Below are 20,845 nucleotides of genomic sequence, written 5' to 3'. Positions count from 1 at the left end.
TTTAAGAAGGACTCAAATGGAAGCTTTAGGACAACTTTATTAGAATTTAAAGAAAAATCCTCAGGACAGGTAAGCTGTAAATCTCAGTGGTATCTAAACTTCAAATTTTCTTCTAGAGGAAGAAAAAAAGACCATAAAGCCATGCTGGTTTAGAGCCAGCATGAAGGTCAGATGCATGGTGCACTAGCAGCCACAAGGAAGGGAGCGGTAGGGAGCTGTAGAGAAAATGTAAGAAAATCCAAGAGGTTGGGGTACTCCAGAGCACTAGGGAGAACATGCTTAGAAAAGAGCTATTCAGAAGGAAAGGAGAGGGCTGGAGAGATGGCTCAGAGGCTAAGAGCACTGACTGTTCTTGCTCAGGTTCAAATCCCAGCACCCACATGGCAGCTAACAACCATCTTTAACTCCAGTTTCAGGGGATCTGATACTCTCTTCTGGCCTTCATAAGCATTACACAACCACAGTGCACTTACAAAACTGCAGGCATAACACTCATATAGATTAAAAATAAATAAATAAATAAATAATAATAAAGAAATAAAGAAGGAAAGGAGAGGTTACCCAAAACAGGCAGAATTACAAAAAGCTGGGTCTTAAGCACTGTACTAAGGGGTGGGGATCTCAGGCAGGAAAATTTCACTAATGCACTAGGTAGTCCACTCATCTCTTTAGCATGGTTTAAGTTGGACTCGCCTTCCTGGAGGTGTTCTTGTGACCAGAAGATTGACTGGAAAGTTGGATCTTCTTCATCCAGGCTAGAGATTTTATTCTCTTGACCAGATTTCTCTTTGGGCTTTTGGCTACTGTAACAAATGGAGGTAAGAAATACACAATAAAGTAAGTATCACAAAATGCCAGTAGTGGAATATAGTGGGAGGGGCGGTGGGTGTTGACTGCTTTGTATTTGAAATTAAATAAAACACGGGGAAGGGAGAAACTCAGTGTAAGGATCTCCTTTTCTGTCCTTGGACTCCCAAAACATTTTCTTGCCGTTTCTTTTCCGGTTAGCATTCCATTGGCTACTGAATCCATCCTCAGCCCCTACACATTATTTCTGCTTTCCTTCTTACTGATGCTACCTAGCATCAGTCACTAGTTGTTTCCAGGATAAAGATCAGTCCTCTCTCCCTTCTTGCTCCCCATCCTCTAATCTAATCAAGCTCTAAATTCTAATTCACTTATAGTGTCACACCATTTAAACCACCTTAATTCTGCACCAATAACCTGAATCCTGCTATTTCCATGGAGAACAAAAAGCAGTCTCCTAATAATTTGCATGTACCTTTAAAAGACATAAATCTCTTTAGATGTTTGTCTGTAGGTTTCCAATAGAGCACTGAATTAGAATATCTCATTATTTCATCTTCAAACTCTGAATTTCAAGCCCACTTCCTTTTGGTGTCTATGCTAATGATTTGAAGCCTATTTTGGATACTTTTGATGCATTCATCCTATTATAAAAATCATACACTATAGGCTAAAAGTGCCAGCCACCATTAAAATTGGCCAAAATCTTCCTCCATTTCCATCACTCATTTACGTATGGGCCCATCTCGAAACTAATTTACCTTAGAAGATTCACCAAGGAGTGAAATTGCTTGCAATTAGATGCCCCATGGATCCTTCATTAAATTCTTTTCCCTAATGAATATACTAGTGGCTCTTGGTAACATTGATCTTAAAATTTTCCCTTGTTAAAGTAATTGTAACTTGGTATTTTAGAGCCTCAATTATCTGTCTATATGTTGGATTAGAACATGATTTTCAAGGTGAAGAACGTGCCTCTGTCAAAAACATTTTACCTGCAACAATATGTAGTGGTCATTTTTGAGGAGCCTTTGTTTGGTTTTTATTTTATTTTTATTTTTTTGAGACAGGGTCTCACTGTGTATCTCTAACTGGCCTGGTGCTCACTCTGTAGACTGGCCTCAACCTCGTTTGCCTCCCAAGTGCTGGGATTAAAGGCAGGTGTTACCACAGGCAGGAGCCACTTTTTCCCAATTTATTTAATTTAATTTTATGTGTATGAGTATTTTGCCTGCATGTCCAGGGAGGCCAGAAGAAGGTATCAGATCTCCTGAAACTGGAGTTATGGACAGCTGTTAGGAGCCATGTGGGTGCTGGGAACCGAACCTGGGTCTTCTACAAGAGCAACCAGAGCTCTTAAACTACTGAGCCATCTCTCCAGGCCAGGAGCCTTAACTCTCTTTTATTTTAAGTTCAATGTATAATTTTTATTGAATTTTTGTGTATTTCATATATCTTAATCATATTTAGAAGCCCTCCCTACATGTACCCTGCCCCAATAGCCTGTCCACAAGACTTCATGCATTGTCACATACCCTAAGGTCTATCAAGTAAATTGTGTCCCCAGATGTCCTTGATGTGAGTTCATCCACTGGGGCCTGTTCAGCCTGTCTAGCATCATTCCCTCACCCAGCAGTGATCAGCTGCCAATAGTTCCTCAAGCCTTCACTCTTAAAAGAGGGGGTTCAGTCCTGCTCAGGGTATCAGAACCAGGATCTTTAAAGACCTCCATGTTTCTGGATCCTGGGATGGCCAATTCTTTATTAAAAACTTACAGAAATCACTTAAAAATATGCAGTCCATCAGTCTAAACTATCTTCAGAGAATGATAGGTCATCAGGGAGGTATATTATAAGCTTTCTAGTAAATTACAATTTGGCCCCATGCCATTAGTTTACCATGAGGTCTCTGTAAGAAAACAGTTTAAGTTCATGATCTCATGTATTTAAAAAATATTTTTTACTTATTTTATGGGTATGAATGTACCTCCTGCATGAATGTAAGTGCACCAGGTGTCAGGATTTCCCTGGAACTGGAGTTAACAACAGTTGTTAACTCCATGTGGGTGCCAGGAATTAAACTTAGGTCTTCTGCAAGAGCAGTCAGTGCTCTTACCCACTAACCCACATCTCTAGCCTGTCATGTATTGTTTTATACCTACAAATGATATAGTGCCTGTCTGTTAGGCATCATGTGTGATGCTTCCAGAGCATCATTTAAATTTACTCTGTTCCCAAAGAGGAGACATTATCCTTATTTTGCAGATTAGGGTACAGAAGCTCAAACAAGTTACTTAAGGCAGAACCAGCAGTGACAGGAGGCAAACCAAGGTTTATCTTATTTTTAAATCTAGTGATTTTATCCCACTGGGAAATTTCCCAGTTTCCCACTACACAGGCTGGCTGTACTCTTCTTCCTCATTTTTATTATCATTTGGCCGATTTCTCCAACTATTTGCTTTTATACCTTTGTGATGATATATGTTTTTTATTTCTTTTTAGAAGAAGCATATCATTACAGCTTTAATATGTTCAATAACAGTTTCCAGAACAAAGATACACCTCTTTCAAAAGTGGCTATAAAATTTTTAGGTTCACTGTTGAATTAATAGTTATACAATACTGCACTCAGTATAAACCCTGTAAGATGTAAAATTGAATGAGTTTTTAACCTTTAAAAAAGATCTCCATTTTATTTTAAAATATACTGTTTCTTATGGTATGTGTGTATTGCCTGAACCCATGTTGTGCAATGCCCTCGGAGGACAAAAGAGGCTGTCATGTCAGATCCCCTGGAACTGGAGTTACAGACAGTTGTTAGCTGCCATGTGGGTGCTGGGATTCGAACCTGGGTCTTCTGCAAGAACATTCAGTGTTCTTAACCACTGAGCCATCTCTCCAGCCACGTGATGATGTTTTTAATAAACTGCCCCAAATCCTCTTGGATTTATATTCCACTGACGTATAAAGAAGGAAAGAAGCCCCCAAAGCCCTATAGTAATTACTTTTACTTAATGTTAGCGAGCTTTGTCTTCTCTTATTTGCTTTTAATAAATTCTCAGGATTCTGTTCTGGTGTACATGCTGCTTAAATTAGGAAATAACCAAGGAAACTTCCTATTTTCAACTCCCTTTGGTACTTTGAAACAGTGAGTAAAATGTATCCACGCTTGCATCACAACACACATTTTGCTGTGGTACAGGTAATCCCATGTCTGAGGAAAGGGGTGGAGACTAAAGTAACAAATGAAGGTTCACAATAACACAAGCTCATCCTAAAACTGCATTATTTTACTCCTTGCTTTGAACGGGGTCAGGACATGGCATACAGCTGACTTCTATTGAAGCCGGAACCATCATTTCACTGTTCTCTGGATTGTTCTCATAGCAGTCAGGCATGGTACTGCATGCTTTTAAGGACAGCACTCAGAAGGCTGAGGCAGGAGAACTCTGAGTTTGAGGAATGTGAAGGTTACTGTTGACTGTCAACCTGCCAGAGTCTGGACTCCCCTGGGAGATAAGCCTCTTGGCACACCTGAGGGATTATTTGGATTAGATTAGCCTTTGCGCATGTCTGCAAGGGATTCTGTAGATTAGGTTGAGGCAGGAAGATCTACCCTTGAGAAGGCTGGTCGCATACCCAGGGCTTGGTTCTGAACTGCATTAATGAGAGAAAGCTAGCTGGGTACCAGCATTCACCGTGCTCTGCTGCTTGACTGTGGACACAGTGTGACCAGCTGCTGCAAGCTCCTGCTGCCATGAGTAACTGTACACTCAAACTGTGAGCTAAAATAAACGCTTCCTTAAATTGCTTTTGTCATGTATTTTACCAAAGCAATGGAAAGAGTGACTCAGAAGAGCATCTGTCTATATAGTGAGACTGTTTTAAAACAACCAACCAACCAAACAAAACAACAATAAAAAAATCCCCTCAAATTCAGAATTCTTCCAAAATCCTGAAGGTACTTATTTACATTAGGAGGTGCAGGCTGTGGGCCAGAAAGATAACTTGGGTAAAGGCCCTTGCTGGGCAAGCCTGCTGACCTGAGTTTACCCCCAGGAGCTATGTAAAGGTGGAAGAAGACAACGGACTCCACTGTGGTAGTTCCTTGGGATTCAGGAAAAAGCAGAACAAGTAAAACAGCCAGGTCTGATCAGTGTCAATGTACACATGCGCAGACTTGTTACATTCTTGTAGTCATAATGCCACAGCCCTGTAGCCTCAGATTACCCAACCAAACTGTACGGTACCATGTAAGGGAGACGAAGGAGCTAAAAATGATACAAAACGCAAAACCTTGCTATGCACGGAGTTCAGCCTTTGGGTGCGAACTTGCTGAGTCTGCCGGCATAAAATAAATTTTACCCAGTTCTGTGCTGGCTTTTCTCTGATTAAATTTGCATGACTCTTGCGCATGCTGTCACCACTGCTCTAAGTTCCTATGAGCAAGTCCCCAGGAGCCTTTAAGACTCTTTTTCCTTATGGTCATATACCAGGGAGTGTTGCTAGATAGGTTAGCCAGGCTCCAGTGGATGAACTCACACCGAGAGACATCTGAGAACACACACTTCACCCAACAGGCCTTTGCATATATGACAGAATGCATGAAATCTGATGGTTGGGCTATGGAGGGCAGAGTGCAGATTTGGGAGGGGGTCTAAATATGATTAAGATGTAGGAAATCCACAAAAATTCAATTAAAAAATATGTTAAAAAATGCTAACTTAAAAATAAAAAGACAAAAAAAACTTTACTTCCAGGCATAAAGGCTTGGTGTCCTGCCTTTCTATGGTGTTCTACAACTCAAGTTGCCCTTTGACCTCCACATGTCTGTGTGCCATGTGTCCATCATGCACTCACACACAATAATTTTTTTTAAAAAGGTAGACGCTGTTTCCTAACACAAATCACTGCCTTTTGTCATATTTAAAGGTTCCTCTTCCACACATGCCATCTTTTTCTAGATGGTTTGACAAAACAGAGACCTGGTATCAAACAGCTGCTTAGAGGGGGTTTTCGGCCTCTGGTTTCAAGTGATTTTCTTGGTAGCACTAAGTGTGGGCTGGCATGGAACGCTTGTTTTCCCACTCTTTGGCTCTCTGTGGCACCAAAGTGCCAAGTTTTGTAATCGAATTTCACATTTACACACTGGTACGATTCTAACCATCTCCCCCTCCCCCGACTTTGGTTTGATCTTGCTAAGTCTTAGCAAAACCTTACCTTACACTCATAGCTACCCTACCTTTGCCTTTCAGAAGCACTTTTGTCCTTCTGACAATTTCAGAGGTTTGTTAGCCGAGGCATAAATGTCACTTAAATTCTCCAACGGTGATCTGGGAAGCAGAGGCAAGGCCAGCCTGGTTTATACAGTGAGTTCCAGGTCAGCCAGGACTACCTAGTGAGATCTCAGCAAACAAACAAACAAACAACAAAGCATCAATGACTCATTTGTGATTTACAAATGAGAGAATAGTTCAGTATAACACCAAGCTGTTCCAGCTGGTAGGCCTTAGGCTCTGGGATAGGAAAAGTAAAAATTTAACCGTAAGGAGGAAAACTATCATTTTAGCTCTATTTTTAGAGGAAGGAAAGGACTGCTTGCACCTGGCTCCTCCCAGGAGAGGAGTACGCAGACTTGCGAGATTCTGGCCCTTGGCAAGTAGCACTTCCTCCCAGGCTCAGAGCTTTCTTCTTTAACTGCTTTGCTCAGCACTCAAAAGAGAAAACCCTGCCTGTCGCTGTGCATTGCTAACTCACAAGATGAGTGACCTCTCAGGGTCATCAGGGTTATATCAGGACTATTATTATTTTTGTTAGTGCTTTGGTTATAAAGATGTAAAAATTTTGAGACATTTACTCTTAAACTTAGTTTTACTGTAATTTCTGTTCTTTTTAATAAAAATTCTGCAGAATGCATTGTTTTTATGACACGTATTTTGTGTTTCAGTAGAAATTTAGTACTTTGAATTGAACAGATATTTAATAAATGCATAGATTATTATAATTAACAGCATCAAAGGAATTTGAAAAAGTAACTCCAGGAAAGACTCTTGACAATGAACCTAATTTCAAGAACTGAGCAAGATCACTGAATGCTCTAGAGAACAGAATCTCTTAAAGTCATTTTAATTTGCATGATCCAGGGTTGGCCTGGTGGCAGAGGCTTGCCTAGCAAGCCTGAGGCCTAGGGTTGGATCCCCAGTACCTTCCTCCAAACCACCACCAAATCATATGATACATTTATCACTACTGTTTCAGAGAAACAGAAGTTAACTTTTCGTTTTTAAGAAATGATGAGCCATCATCCATAAGTTCTTGAAGTTGAATGACAGGAAACTGTACATGTTTTTCAAACCATTTGGCAATTGTGAGAAGCTGCTGGTCACAAAATGCATGTCCAATAAACTGCAGTCCTATTGGCAACCCTTGGTTTGAGAGGGCCACAGGGACACTCACTGCTGGCAAGCCTGAGGAAAAAAAGAAACCATGAGCTCATTACCTCTCCTTTCTGTGCTAGTAGATAAAGACAGAATAAGGTTTTAAAAAGTACTCTGTTTATCATCCATCCATCCATCCATCCATCCATCCATCCATCCATCCATCCACCTACAAGAGGTCTTCTATCATCTGGCCAACAGTGTGTGGTTAAGATTTTTGAACCAGGCCGAGTGTGGTGGTGCACGTCTTTGATCCCAGCACTCCAAGGCAGAGGCAGGCGGATCTCTGTGAGTTCCGGGCCAGCTGGGACTACAGAGAGACCCTGTCTCTAAAAGACCAAAAAAAAAAAAAAAAAGAAAAAGATTTTGAACCAGAACTCTATATCCAGCAAAAATACCCTTAAAGAAAAATCTAGACATTTATATAAAGTTCAGAGAATTTGTTGCCAGCAGATCTACCCTAAAAGAAAATGATAGGAATGTCTTTGAACAGGAAAGAAGTGATAAAGGTAAAATGGTCCTTCAAGAAGGAAGAATAAAAACAAAACAGAAGTACAGGTAGACAGAGAAGACCTCCTTTTCCTCTTGCATTCTACACTATGTCTGGTGATTGAAATATAGCCTGATGTAGTTCTAATACATACACGGGGGCGATTACTGCAGACCTTTAAAAGAACATATCACAAACAAAGGTATTAGATCTGGGACAAAACAACTCATAGGACATTTTTTTCCATCAATGAGAAAATATGAGGATTATTATTGAGTCCATATTAGTTTTCTTTTTTTTTAATATTTTATTTTATTTGTATGAGTGTATTGCCTGCATGCGTGCAAGTATACCTGTGTTGTGCAATACCCTCAGAAGTCAGAAGAGGAAGTTGGATTTCCTGGAACTGGAGTTACAGACAGTTGTTAGCTGCCCTCTGGGTCCTTTTCAGGAGCAGTCAGTGCTCTTAATCACTGAGCAATCTCTCTAGCCCCCATATTAGCTTTTTTATACATGATGATAGAACTGTGCTGAAGTAGGAGAATCTCTTTATTCTTAGAAAATTCATGCTAAATTACTATAATGTGAAATGTCATGTCTAAAACTCAAACGATCCAGTTAAATACACTGTGTATGTAGGTGGGGTATATGCAGAAAGACAGAAAGAAAGGATGTTGAAGCAAACGTTAACAAGGATGAATTCAGATGCAGGTCTATCAGTATTTATTACACTACATTTTCAATTTTTATGTATGCTTAAATATTTTGAAAATAAGTTAAAAATATTGCCTATTGGTTCAGAATATGTGTATGTACAGCATGCATGTACAAGCCACACACATATCCCCCTCAAGTGTTCTAGAGAATATAGGCTTTTAGGAAATAATCCTGTTAGAACCTGTATTGAAGACCAAGATGTCTGCTTAGAATCTGAAGAAAACCAGAACATTCTTAAGGAGCCCTTACCTGCCATATTTACAGCTTGTGTGAAAATATCATCCTGGGCACTTCGTGTTCTGTTGTCTTCTTTGATGAACTCCAGGTATGGTACTGCCGCACTCAAGGTGGTGGGGGTTAGTAAGACATCAACTCCAGAGCCAAACACATTCACAAAGTCATTCGCAATGAGACGCCTTACTTTCTGTGCTTTGATGAAATAATTCTCATAGTTTCTGTGAGGGAAAAAAAAAGGTATTTTAAAGACTTTTTCTGTTTTTCCAAGACAAATTTTTTCCATTAGGCTTGTTAAAGAACCACTAGATCCCCAGCTTTTATAATCAGGTACCACTACAATTATTATTTTTTTATATTTATTTATTTAGTGAGTGGGGAGTGGGGGTGCATGTGCTGTGGAAGTTATGTGGAGGTCAAGAGGACATTGCCAGAGTTGGCTCTTTACTTCCCACTCTGTGAGTTCCAGAAATCAGGCTTGACAGCAAGCAGCTTTACCTGGTGAGCCATCTTGCTGTCCCACCACTAACTCTTTTTTCTGTTTTAGTTTTTTGTTTGTTTGAGACAGGGTCTTCTTGAATCTCTGGCTGGCCCAGAACTCCCTACATAGACTAGACTGGCCTTAAACTCAGAGATCTACCTGCCTCTGCCTCCTGAATGTGGTGGCCCTGGCCATTAATCCCTACATTCAGGAGGCAGGGTGGGTCCTCTTGACCTCCACACACCTGCACATGCACCCCGACTCCCCACACACTAAATAAATATAGATAATAATAATTGTAGTGGTAACTGATCATAAAAGCTGAGAATCTAGTGGTGCTTTAACAAGCCTAATGGTCCCGGCATGGTGGTGCATGCCTTTAATCCCAGCAGAGGCAGGCGGATCTTTGTGAGTTCAAGTCCAGCCTGGTCTACCTAGAGCTTAAAAAATATATATATGCTTCTTAAATTTTATGTGCATGAATGTTTTGCCTGCATGTATGTAAGTGCACTGTGCACACAATACCCAAGGAGGTCAGAAGATGGCATCGGATCCCCTGGAACTAGAGTTATGGGTGATTGTTAGCTGCCATGTGGTGCTGGGAACCTAACTTGGGTTCTCTGCAAGAGCAGCCAGTGCTCTTAACCACTGAGCCATCTCACCTGCCCCAGCCACTAAGATTCTTTTTTTTTAAAAAAATATTTTATTTTATGTGTATGTGTGTATTGCCTGCATTTAGGTAAGTGCACCCACGTCATGCAATGACCACAGAGGACAGAAGGGGCTGTAAGATCCCCTGGAACTGGAGTTACAGACAGTTGTTAGCTGCCATGTGGGTGCTGGGATTCAAACTTGGGTCTTCTGCAAGAACAGTCAGTGTTCTTAACTTAAAACACTGAGTCATCTCTCCAGCCATGCCACTAAGATTCTTAACAACATATAAAGATGAATTTTGTTCAACTGTAGTGTTATTCTAAAACTTTATTGCATTGGCATTAATTGATCAGAATTCACTGGATGATGCAATTCTACCAAATAATCACGAACTAATACTTCCAGTAGGGATATCACTAATCAGCACATTTATTTTTGGGTGCGGTGCATAGCAACTAAGTTACTTTCTAAAAGTTAAAAAGATAGGCAGTGATAGAGTAGATGAAAACTTGGGTCTCTAAAAATTCATCTTTCTATTATAATGTCTTAATTTGTCTCTAGTATGATAACTAATTATTATAAAGACTCAGATGTTTTGCAAATTCTAACATACCACCTGAATTAGACATTGGGAAACACTCCCAGGAAGCAGGTTCTGTAATCAGAAACTAGGAAAAGCACGCAGTGTTTGCGGATCTTAAATTCAAGGAAGGATGCTTACATCATTAAAAGATTAAGGACGAGCTAGACAAAGAAGCAGCTATAAATCAATGATGTAAAGAAAGGGAAAAAGAAAATTACAAACAAGATTGCAAAAGAACTGCTTTAATAACTGTTTCATCAGTTGTAAAATTGGACGCAACAACTCCAGTCCCACTGAGGACCAAATAAAAGAAAAAAATAGGACATACATAGTTTTTATACCCTAAGAGAATGCTGTGGAAATATCAGATATCCTTCTTAACCACCACAGACCATGGGTCTCTGGAAATGGGAATGCAGGCCATCACATTTAACTTATAACAGCAGTGACAGTTAGTTGTTCGTATATTGCACTTGGTCTGAAGGTAGAATTTGTGGTACAGAGCTATCCAAGCACGTACAAAGCCATGGATTTGATCCCCAGCATCATAAATAAATAAAAATTCAAAAAACCCTGAATTTCTCAAGACTAATTCTTTTTATTCTTCCTACCTTATAGATGGCTCAAATGTAGTTCTGCTTCCACACATGATCAAATAGGGATGAAGCTTATGTTCCTTCTTAGCCAACGAGAAAATGGGATAGAGATAAGCAACAACCATGGTTAGATATTTAGACAAAAGTAGAGCAGAGAGAGTCCTGAGAGGAAAGAAGCAAATGAAGGAGATTTAATTTCCCCAGCTTAACACCTCTATGGAGTTTCCAGGCCTCGGTGCAGAGAAAAGAAACCAAATATTGAGCTCAGGATGGGGCATGGGAGCCTAAGAAAGTTAAAATGGACAGATCTGAAGTTCAGAGAGAAAAGACAGCTGAAATTTGCAAAGCTGGGTCCTGAGTAGGAAAGAGCTGTACATAAGAACTCAAGAAATGGACAGAAAGATCCTGTCTGAGTACTGAGCTGTGCACGGGCAAGAAGAAAAGCCAGTGCAAGGGAGAAAATCATGAAAAAGCAGGAAGGTGAGCAATTTCTAGAGTCCGCACAGGGCTGGAAACAGTGTGTTCCACAGCCAAAGTAGAAAGACCACAAAATAGATGTAGCATCTGGAAGAATCTTCAGGATATCGCCTGAGCATTAAATTAGCCCCTAGACTAAAGGCTTCTTTGGACTTATCCTAACAGAGCTTAAAGGCAAGGCTTAAAAAGATCCAATAGATTCCCAGTCATTTAACTAGAACAAAGTCCAACAGCATTTAAAAGAAAACAAAAATCCAGAATAGGACAAAGCAAAATTTACAATGTTTAGCTACATAAAATTGAAAAATACAACTCATAACTGGGGGAAAAAACTCAATATAAAAACATCCAGAAATGCTGGAAATGTAAAACACAGAAAGGCTAAAACAAATACGCTTGTAATGACTTGGGAGCAGGAAAAATGAAATGTTAAGTTTTCTAAGCAACAACTATTAAACGAAAGATATTACACTTGCCAACTATTACTGATTAGAGTCATTAGACTCACAGGACAGTTAACGAAGTTAAACCAACCAGGGCTTCCTACTTAGTTTACTCTAATCACATAGCTAGAGCATCAATTTTTCTTTAATAACAACAATCCCAAAGTACCATCAATAGACCTTTCCTAATTTAAATCATAAGAATTGTTTCTTTAATAAATATCTCGGGGGCTGGAGAGATGGCTCAGCAGTTAAGAACACTAGTTGTTCTTGCAGAAGACCCAGGGTTCGAATCTCAGCACCCACACGGCAGCTAACAACTGTCTGTAACTCCAGTCTCAGGGGATCTGACAGCCTCTTCTGACCAATGTGGGTATTGCACGACACGGGTGCACTTACCTACTTGCAGGTAATACACACATACACATAAGATAACAATAACAAATAAAATAAAATATCTCAACTTTCTTATAAGACCTGCTACATGTGGTACTGCTTTTTAAAAAATATTTACTTATCTGTTCCTTTATTTGCACGTGTGTATATGTGTCTGTGTGGAATGCACATGTGTATCCATGGGTTGTATGCATCTATGCACACACATGGAGATCAGAAGAGGGCATCAGTTACCCGTCTCTATCATTCTCCATCTAGTCCTTTGAAGCAGGGTCTCTCCCTGAACCCGGAACCCACATTTTTCTCTGGAAGTCTGCAAGCCCCAGTGATCCTCCTGTCTCCACCCCTTTTAGATCAGAGGTTACGTGCATCCACAGGATGCCTAGCTTTTTATGCTGATGCTGGGGTCTGAACTCTGGTCCTAATGATTGTACAGCAAGTGCTCTTGACCTTGAAGTCATTTCTCCAGTTCCTTACTCTTTTGTTGTTAGTTCTGAGATAGGTTTCCATATGTTCCAGGCTGGCCTTGAACTTGCTATGCATCCAAGGATAACCTTGAACTTCCATTCCTCTGCCTGCACCTCCTAGGTGCTGGGATTATAGGCATGCACCTCCACAACGAGTTTATTGGTGCTGGAGGTTGAACCTGGAGCCTCATATGTGCTAGGTAAGTGCTTTATCAGCTGAGCTACATCCCTAGTCCAGTACTGCTAATAAATTTTTAAGGTTTCAAAAATAGAGAAAATTCTTAAAATAATTATCTTACTCTTTTAATAAGAAAAAGTTTCCTGAGAGAATTCTTCCTCTCACCACATCATTGAACCCTTCTCGTCTGGTTGCAGCATACATGGCTTCAGTAGACACATCAATATCAGATCTGTGACCTGAGCACAGGATATAAACATTACTTGAAAAAGAACTGAAGTTTTGGCTAAAAACCAGTATTGTGATCAATATAGAGATTTAGGGAACTTGCCAATCCAAGTTCCTCTTCTTTATGTGTGTTGTGACTAACCAATCAACTAGTTATAAGGATTAATCATGTAGAGAAAAGAAAATAACCATGAAAAAAACTTGTTTACTCTAGCTATTATCCATCCATCCGTCCGTCCATCCATCCATCCATCCATCCATCCATCCATCCATCCATCCATCCATCCATCCAAACCTTTATTGTGCTCCACCTTGTGTCAGATACTACATCCAACTGGCTGGGCACGCAAAGACAGGATTCTATCCCTTTGAGCTATTCCTCCAGACCAGAGAGCTGAACATATAGAGAGGTTTATGATGAATGACATATGTGCAATGCTAAAGCAATAAAGTAAAATTGACTCACTGATTTACTTTTCTGAATAATTATCTCTGGCAGTATCATCAATATCAGATCTGTGACCTGAGCACAGGATATAAACATTACTTGAAAAAGAACTGAAGTTTTGGCTAAAAACCAGTATTGTGATCAATATAGAGATTTAGGGAACTTGCCAATCCAAGTTCCTCTTCTTTATGTGTGTTGTGACTAACCAATCAACTAGTTATAAGGATTAATCATGTAGAGAAAAGAAAATAACCATGAAAAAAACTTGTTTACTCTAGCTATTATCCATCCATCCGTCCGTCCATCCATCCATCCATCCATCCATCCATCCATCCATCCATCCATCCATCCATCCAAACCTTTATTGTGCTCCACCTTGTGTCAGATACTACATCCAACTGGCTGGGCACGCAAAGACAGGATTCTATCCCTTTGAGCTATTCCTCCAGACCAGAGAGCTGAACATATAGAGAGGTTTATGATGAATGACATATGTGCAATGCTAAAGCAATAAAGTAAAATTGACTCACTGATTTACTTTTCTGAATAATTATCTCTGGCAGTATTTTTTTTTATAACCAATGAATGAACCTTTCAAATGTCTAAGGTACCTCAAAATTCCCAAACCAACAATCTTACCATATTGTAGCCCATCAAATCTTGCCATATTTGATGCCACTTCTGATGTGCATAACACATGGTAGCAGACGATTGAATAACAGGTGTGTGGCAAGGATACTTCAATCACTTTGGCTCCTTTAGACTCAAAGAGGTCAGCAGCTTGGGACCAGAGAGATCGTACTTCACTTGATAATTCTGGAACAAGATATTCCTCATAGGGAGAAAAATACAGAAATTGGAATGTCTGTAGGGACTCATAAAAATCTGTTTACTAAAATCTTTGACAATAGACTAAAAAACTGGTACTATTGCTAGTATCTAGGTATCTAGAAAGATTGGAAAAGTGCTGATGGCATGATAAGCTAGCATTGAGATAGGTCTAATGATTAAAAGACTGGTGAGCTCATGGGGAACCCTTCTGATGCTTTTCAAAGGTTCTCTCATTTAATGCTTCTGATCCTGCTTCACGCAAGTACTGTCACCTCTCATTTTATGAATGAAAAGTACGGGGAACAGTGAAGTTAAGTAACTTTACTAATGTTATATATAGCAGGCCAGTAAAGGATCTAGTATTTAGGTTTGCTACTAAAGCTTTGCTCTAGCTTGGTCTTTAAAAAGAGACAAATAGTTATCTTGATGAAACACTTTTAATAGCCTTTCTCTATAGTAGTGATGTCACCTGGTGTCATCTGATGCCTGTGACACTTTGACTGTGAGGTATGCTACTGCCATCTGGGAGTGGAGGCCAGGGTTGCCGCTACACATCTTACAATGCGAAGGACAATCTTCCACAACAAACTATACCAAACAAAACACCAATTGTGTGGAGATTGAAAAGCCTCATTATTCTGCAGGGAAATTTATTTTTCTAAAATATTTCTAAAACATTTATTAAAGATTAATAAATTGTTAGGTATATAATTGGCTATGGTGGCGTACACCTATAATCTCAGCACTTGGGAAACAGAGGCAGGAGAATAATTGAGTTGAAGGCCAGTCTGGGTTATATAACAAAACTTTACCTCAAAAACGACACACACACACACACACACACACACACACACAGAGACAGAGAGAGAGACAGAGAGAGCCAGAGAGAGAGAGAGAGAGAGAGAGAGAGAGAGAGCCAGAGAGAAAGAGAAAGCTTTAAATTTTTAAGTGTCAATTTATTATTACATGTATGAATTATTTAATTGCTATTGTAATGGGTAATAATAAATACGATAACATTTAGTGAGGCCTTGCTATATAAGGTATACCTATGGACTATCTTTTATATAAGTGAATAGCAAACTGAGACTACAGGTCAGATGTGATCATTGAAAATAAAGTTTTATTAGTACATATACTTCTTTTGTTTTCAATATACTTTTTTTTGAATTTTTGTGCATTTCATACAATGCATCTGTGCTGGATAGCTTTAGTGTCAACTTGACACATCTGATTTGAGGAAGCCTCAACTGGGGAATTGCCTCCATTGGACTGGCCTGTGGCCATGTCTATGAGGCAACTTCTTGATTGTTGTGTGATGTGGGAGGGCCCAGCCCACTGGGTAGTGCCACCCCTGGGCAGGTGGGCCTATGTTGCATAAGAAAGCAGGCTGAGCAGGGGCCAGGGAAGAAGCCAGTAAGCAGTGTTCCTCCATGGCCTGTGCTCCAGCTCCTGCTTCCAGGTTCCTGCCCTGAGTTACCTTGGGCTCCCTGATGAACTATGACCCAGGAGATGTAAGCTGAATAAACCCTTTCCTCTCCAAGCTGGTATTGGTCAGAGTATTTTGTTATAGCAATGAAAACATAAACTAGGACAGCATCTTAATCATATTTAGACCTATCTCCTATCTGCACTATCTAATTGGACTTAAAGACTGCTCAATGGGAAGGAAATGATATGTGGTACTATAAACATAGCCAAATACACATAGCTGGAGAGGTCATAGATCCTAGACAAAATCCTACATCTGTCACATCTCTAGAAAAACCCAATTTCTTAATACAAGCTAAATACGTATCCTTATATTACAGACAAGTATACCTAGCACCATTCATCAAAAAACTTCTTTTTGCAACAGTTGGAGACTATCAGAGTTCCACAACTGGTCTCACACAGAGAGTAAGTGTCTGTGAGCTGCCCAGCCCTCAGTGACACATCTATAATGGAACCTAACACTGACAGACATACTTCTTCATTAATTACCTATAGCTGCTTTTCACTATACTGGTTCAAAAGTCCAAATATATGGTCCAAAAACTGTATCTTTATCTTTACAGCAAAAATTTACAGACTATTGTTCTATAGGATAATCAAATTTAATTTTTACAACTTCCATGGTCAGTATTTTCATTATTCTTATTCACAAATAGAGAAGTTAGGCTTAGGGGGATTAGTCACAGGCATAGGAACACATGGCCTTTAAAAGTGGTGGTACAGGGATTCAAACCCAACCAGGCTGCCTCCTAAGTCTGTGCTCTGTGTTTGACTTGCCAGTTTTTTTTGTAAAGTAATGAAAGGAAGAAGTTACCTTTGGAATTCCTACACACAGGTTGTTCACATCTGTCAAATTGGGAATCTTGAATGGTTTAATAGGCTCTTGTACTGTGGTGGAATCTTTGGGGTCATGTCCAGCCAGCACACCTGTAAGGAAAAATACTAATGTGTGACAGACATACTGCTTTACGGTGATACTCTTTCAAATAACATGTAATTGTACAAATACCCAACACAATTGCTGCATCGTCCACACTTCTGGTTAAGATTCCTGGAACATCCATTGAATTCACCAAGGGAATAAGGCCATGGCGGGAAACCAAGCCATAGCTCGGTTTGAAGCCAACAAGCCCACAGTGGGCGGCAGGGTTTCTGGTTGATCCTCCAGTATCTGATCCTAGAGCGCTGGAATTTAAATGGAATTCTTTTTAGAAGAATGACATGTCTCTAATTGTATTCCAAACCTGCCATTTTAAAAGTATATTTTCCCCTAATTATATATAGCAATATATAATCCATCTCACTATACATCTCATCTCAAATAATTCATTTTGGGTACCATGCCAATTTATATATTTTAATTGTAGTTTCAGTACTATCCGTGAGTACTAATTTTTAAGGTTTTTGCTAACCTGGTAAGAAAAGGAATTTTTAAAATCTTCATTTTGAATAAATTTTCATTCATTCATATTTACATTACCCAACTACAAAGTGGCTGTGCATTTCTTTGCCCAATCACATGTAGAATGTGTGCTATTCTTACTCTAAAAAACAAACTTATTAGCCTGGTGTTGTGGTGCACGCTTTTAATCCCAGCACTTGGGAGGCAGAGGCAGGCAAATCTCGGTGAGAAAGAAACCAGCTGGGTCTACATACAAGTTCCAGGACAGCTGGGGCTACAGGGAGACCCTATCTAAAAAAACCCCAAACCAAATAAACAAAAAAAAAACTTATTTAAAAAAGCCCTTAAGGACATTATGCTAAGTGAAATAAGCCAGTCAGAACAGATGTTGTCAGAAACCATGTATAGGAAGTACCTAGAGAAGTCAAATTCATAGAGACAAGGAGGAGGGTTTTACTAGAGATTGGGAGGAGGGTTAGTGGGTACAGAGTTTTAGTTTTGCATGATGAAGCATTCTGCAGATTAATACACAATTATGTAGGTGGATCTTTTTTAAAAAATTTTATTATTTTTATTTTATGTATATGTGTGTATTGCCTGCATGTAGGTAAGTGCACCCATATCATGCAATGCCCGCGGAGGACAGAAGAGGCTGTCAGATCCCCTGGAACTGGAGTTATGGACAGTTGTCAACTGCCACGTGGGTGCTGGGATTTGAACCCATGTCTTCTGCAAGAACAGCCAGTGTTCTTAACCGCTGAGCCATCTCTCCAGCCCCACGTAGGTGTATCTTACCACAACTAAAATTTTAATTAAGTATTTAGAAATGAAGTTCTTTGGTAGTATGTCTGTTACAGATTTTAAACTATCATATAATTACATGGTATAGCAAGTAAAATTTCCAGTTTTCACATACTTTCACCCAGATACTGCCATGCAATGACTGACACTCCATACCCATATAATAATTACTTTTAACAGAAAAGTTGTGCTATACATACTGTTCTGAAACTTCTTTTCCTTTAACAATGTCCCTGGAATAACTTTCTACATCACTACACAGCACCCTATCTCTTTCTTTTTAAGTGGCTCAATACTACTCCAAGAATCTTCTATTTTAAATACTATTATAAACAAACTCATTAAAAGTACATGTGTGTGTGGTGGGGGGTGGGGGGGGAAGAGCAGACTACTTTAAGTTTGGATGCATTCAAGTAACTTTTTGGTTGGTGTGTCTACTGATACATTTTATCTACTGATTATACTTGAAGTGAAGCTTTGGACTGAGCAATGTTCCTAACAATAACATGTCATTTACGCTCTACAGAAAATGTAAATTATATTTCCTTTCTCACCAAGTCCATTTAAGCTACAAAATCAGTCTGCTCTTTTCACAATTTTGAAAAGATACCATCTCTTATTAGCATTCACTGACGGCTGTGTAAAAGTAAAACCTACATTTCCATAGGAATTATGTGTCAAAATGCCATCTTCTCAAAGTACATTCAGAAAGAGGAACACTAAGTGGAGTGATGAAGGGAGGGAAAAAGCACCTGATCCCGCTTTTCTAACATGTCAGAACTCTCATCAATATTAATGCAATGCTCTAAAATTCCACAGAGAGAAAATGAAATGGCTTTACTTGTTAACAAGATTTCAGAAAAACTTTAAAAAAACCTAAAGAAACTAAAGCTCCACAGTTCTAAAAACCATAAACAATTTATTGGTTACAATGCTTGTGAAAGAATATATGTAGCTTTAGTGGATAATTATGGAGGAAAAAAATACAGTATTACATTAGTATTACACATTAAATTTAGTTAAACTGAGACTGATAAATATAGTAACAGCCATATTTACTTAGTATTCTTTACATAGTTAAGAAATGCTTTAAGGGGCGGGGCGATGGTACACACCAAAGACTCCAGCATTCAGGAGGAGGTGGAGACAGGAGATCAGGGGTTCAAAGCCACTGTCAGATACACAGTAAGATCAAGTTCAGCCTAGGCTACATAAATGAGACCATTCTTCAGAAATCTACCTCCCTCCCCCAAAAAGAAATGCTTTGAAAAAAAATGTGACTTAAAATGTGACTGATGGGTTCTTACCAAGTATGACAGTAAGTCAGGTCCAAGCAAACTTGAAAAAACGTAATGACTGGCATTTCCAGTTGCAGATTTGTGAAAACACCATTGTAAATATCTTACTGATACATACTCAGGGAATTTTTAAAAAAGCAGATTCAGTCAGGCGTGATGGTACACACCCTTAAATCCCAGCACTCAGGAGGCAGATGCAGGTAGATCTCTAAGTTCAAGGCCAGACTGGTCTACACACCAAGTTCTGAGCTAGTGAGACTTGGACTCAAAAACACCAAAAAACCAAGAAAGCAGATTCAACTGAAGAATAAACTACTACCACCAGGCCAGCCACTCTGAACTAAAGCTAAAACAGCACTCCAGTCATCTGGGAATAAATATGCTCTAAAATAAATTATTTTAAAAACCAAACTTTGGGGCTGGAGAGATGGCTCAGTGGTTAAGAACACTAGCATGTTCTTGCAGAAGACCTGGGTTCGAATCCCAGCACCCACATGGCAGCTAACAACTGTCTGTAACTCCAGTTCCAGGGGATCTGACAGCCTCTTCTGTCCTCCTCGGGCACTGCAAGACACAGGTCCACTTACCTACATGCAGGCAATATATGCATACACATAAAATAAAAATAATAAAATATTTAAAAATTAAAATTCAGTGAAGTTCATTCATGCTCAATATTTTACTTGGTAAGAGCCACAAAAAAATTATCCTTTCAAAATGAACCAGAGGTTGCAGAAGAAAAGTCTAAATGTTATTTTAAATTTAAATGTATAAAGTTCACATAGTGGGCTGAACAGCTGTATATGCTTAAGACATAATTTCTATACACCTTTGACCACAAACGCCTCACTGAAGGTGTGAACTACTCTGTTGCTGCGTTTTGCACATGGCTGTATTCGGATGGGATGTGACGTACAAGCAGACAAAAAACAAACATCTTACGCAAAGCACGTGAACGCTGCCACGGCGGCTGCACTCCCACCCGAGCTTCCTCCAGTTATCAGCCAACCGGAACCCTCCTCCTCCTCACAGGGCTTCGGCTGCCTCTTTTCTCTATATTGCTTTGAGTAACTCCAGGGGTTTTTAACTGGTCCAAATACGCCGTCTGTGCTTCCAGATCTGAGGTAAAGAAGTGAAGCAAAACCTTAGTAAAACTTCACTTTATGTCCTGAGTCTATTCATTTGCTTCTGACATTCATTGAACTTTCACTAATCCACTACAGCTAGAGTTGGAAAAGGCAGACTACTACTCACATGCAGCACTCATTAATGAGGCAATTTAGATGGTGGGATATGGGATGAGCACTTATAGCAAAAACTGAAGAAAATTATTTAGCCAACTGAAGATTTTATTCCAATTGACCATCCAAATCAGTAAAAGATG

General features: G+C 39.5%; 1 protein-coding gene across 2 annotated transcripts in view; it reads right to left on the bottom strand.

Annotated features, from left to right (window-relative positions):
- Positions 1-6,221: 6,221 nt before the first annotated feature.
- Positions 6,222-20,845, bottom strand: part of Qrsl1 (glutaminyl-tRNA amidotransferase subunit QRSL1) — a 36,503-nt gene continuing 21,879 nt past the window's right edge. Inside the window, exons 5-11 of one of the 2 annotated variants that reach the window (XM_008850303.3) lie at positions 20,404-20,580; positions 16,970-17,145; positions 16,775-16,887; positions 14,275-14,467; positions 13,081-13,198; positions 8,700-8,905; positions 6,231-7,273 (exon numbers count right to left, since the gene is read on the bottom strand). In XM_008850303.3, the coding sequence (XP_008848525.1) occupies positions 7,053-7,273; positions 8,700-8,905; positions 13,081-13,198; positions 14,275-14,467; positions 16,775-16,887; positions 16,970-17,145; positions 20,404-20,580 (1,204 nt within the window). In that variant the 3' untranslated portion in view covers positions 6,231-7,052. Of the gene's footprint in view, positions 7,274-8,699; positions 8,906-13,080; positions 13,199-14,274; positions 14,468-16,774; positions 16,888-16,969; positions 17,146-20,403; positions 20,581-20,845 lie in introns of both variants that reach the window. The other variant, XM_029554640.1, reaches the window with a different exon arrangement.

This window comes from Nannospalax galili, unplaced genomic scaffold, assembly GCF_000622305.1.
Source record: "Nannospalax galili isolate Female #2095 unplaced genomic scaffold, S.galili_v1.0 scaffold324, whole genome shotgun sequence".
Classification (NCBI taxonomy): Eukaryota; Metazoa; Chordata; class Mammalia; order Rodentia; family Spalacidae; genus Nannospalax; species Nannospalax galili.
The sequence above is the reverse complement of the archived record's forward strand: the minus strand, read 5'-3'. Positions and strand labels throughout refer to the sequence as shown.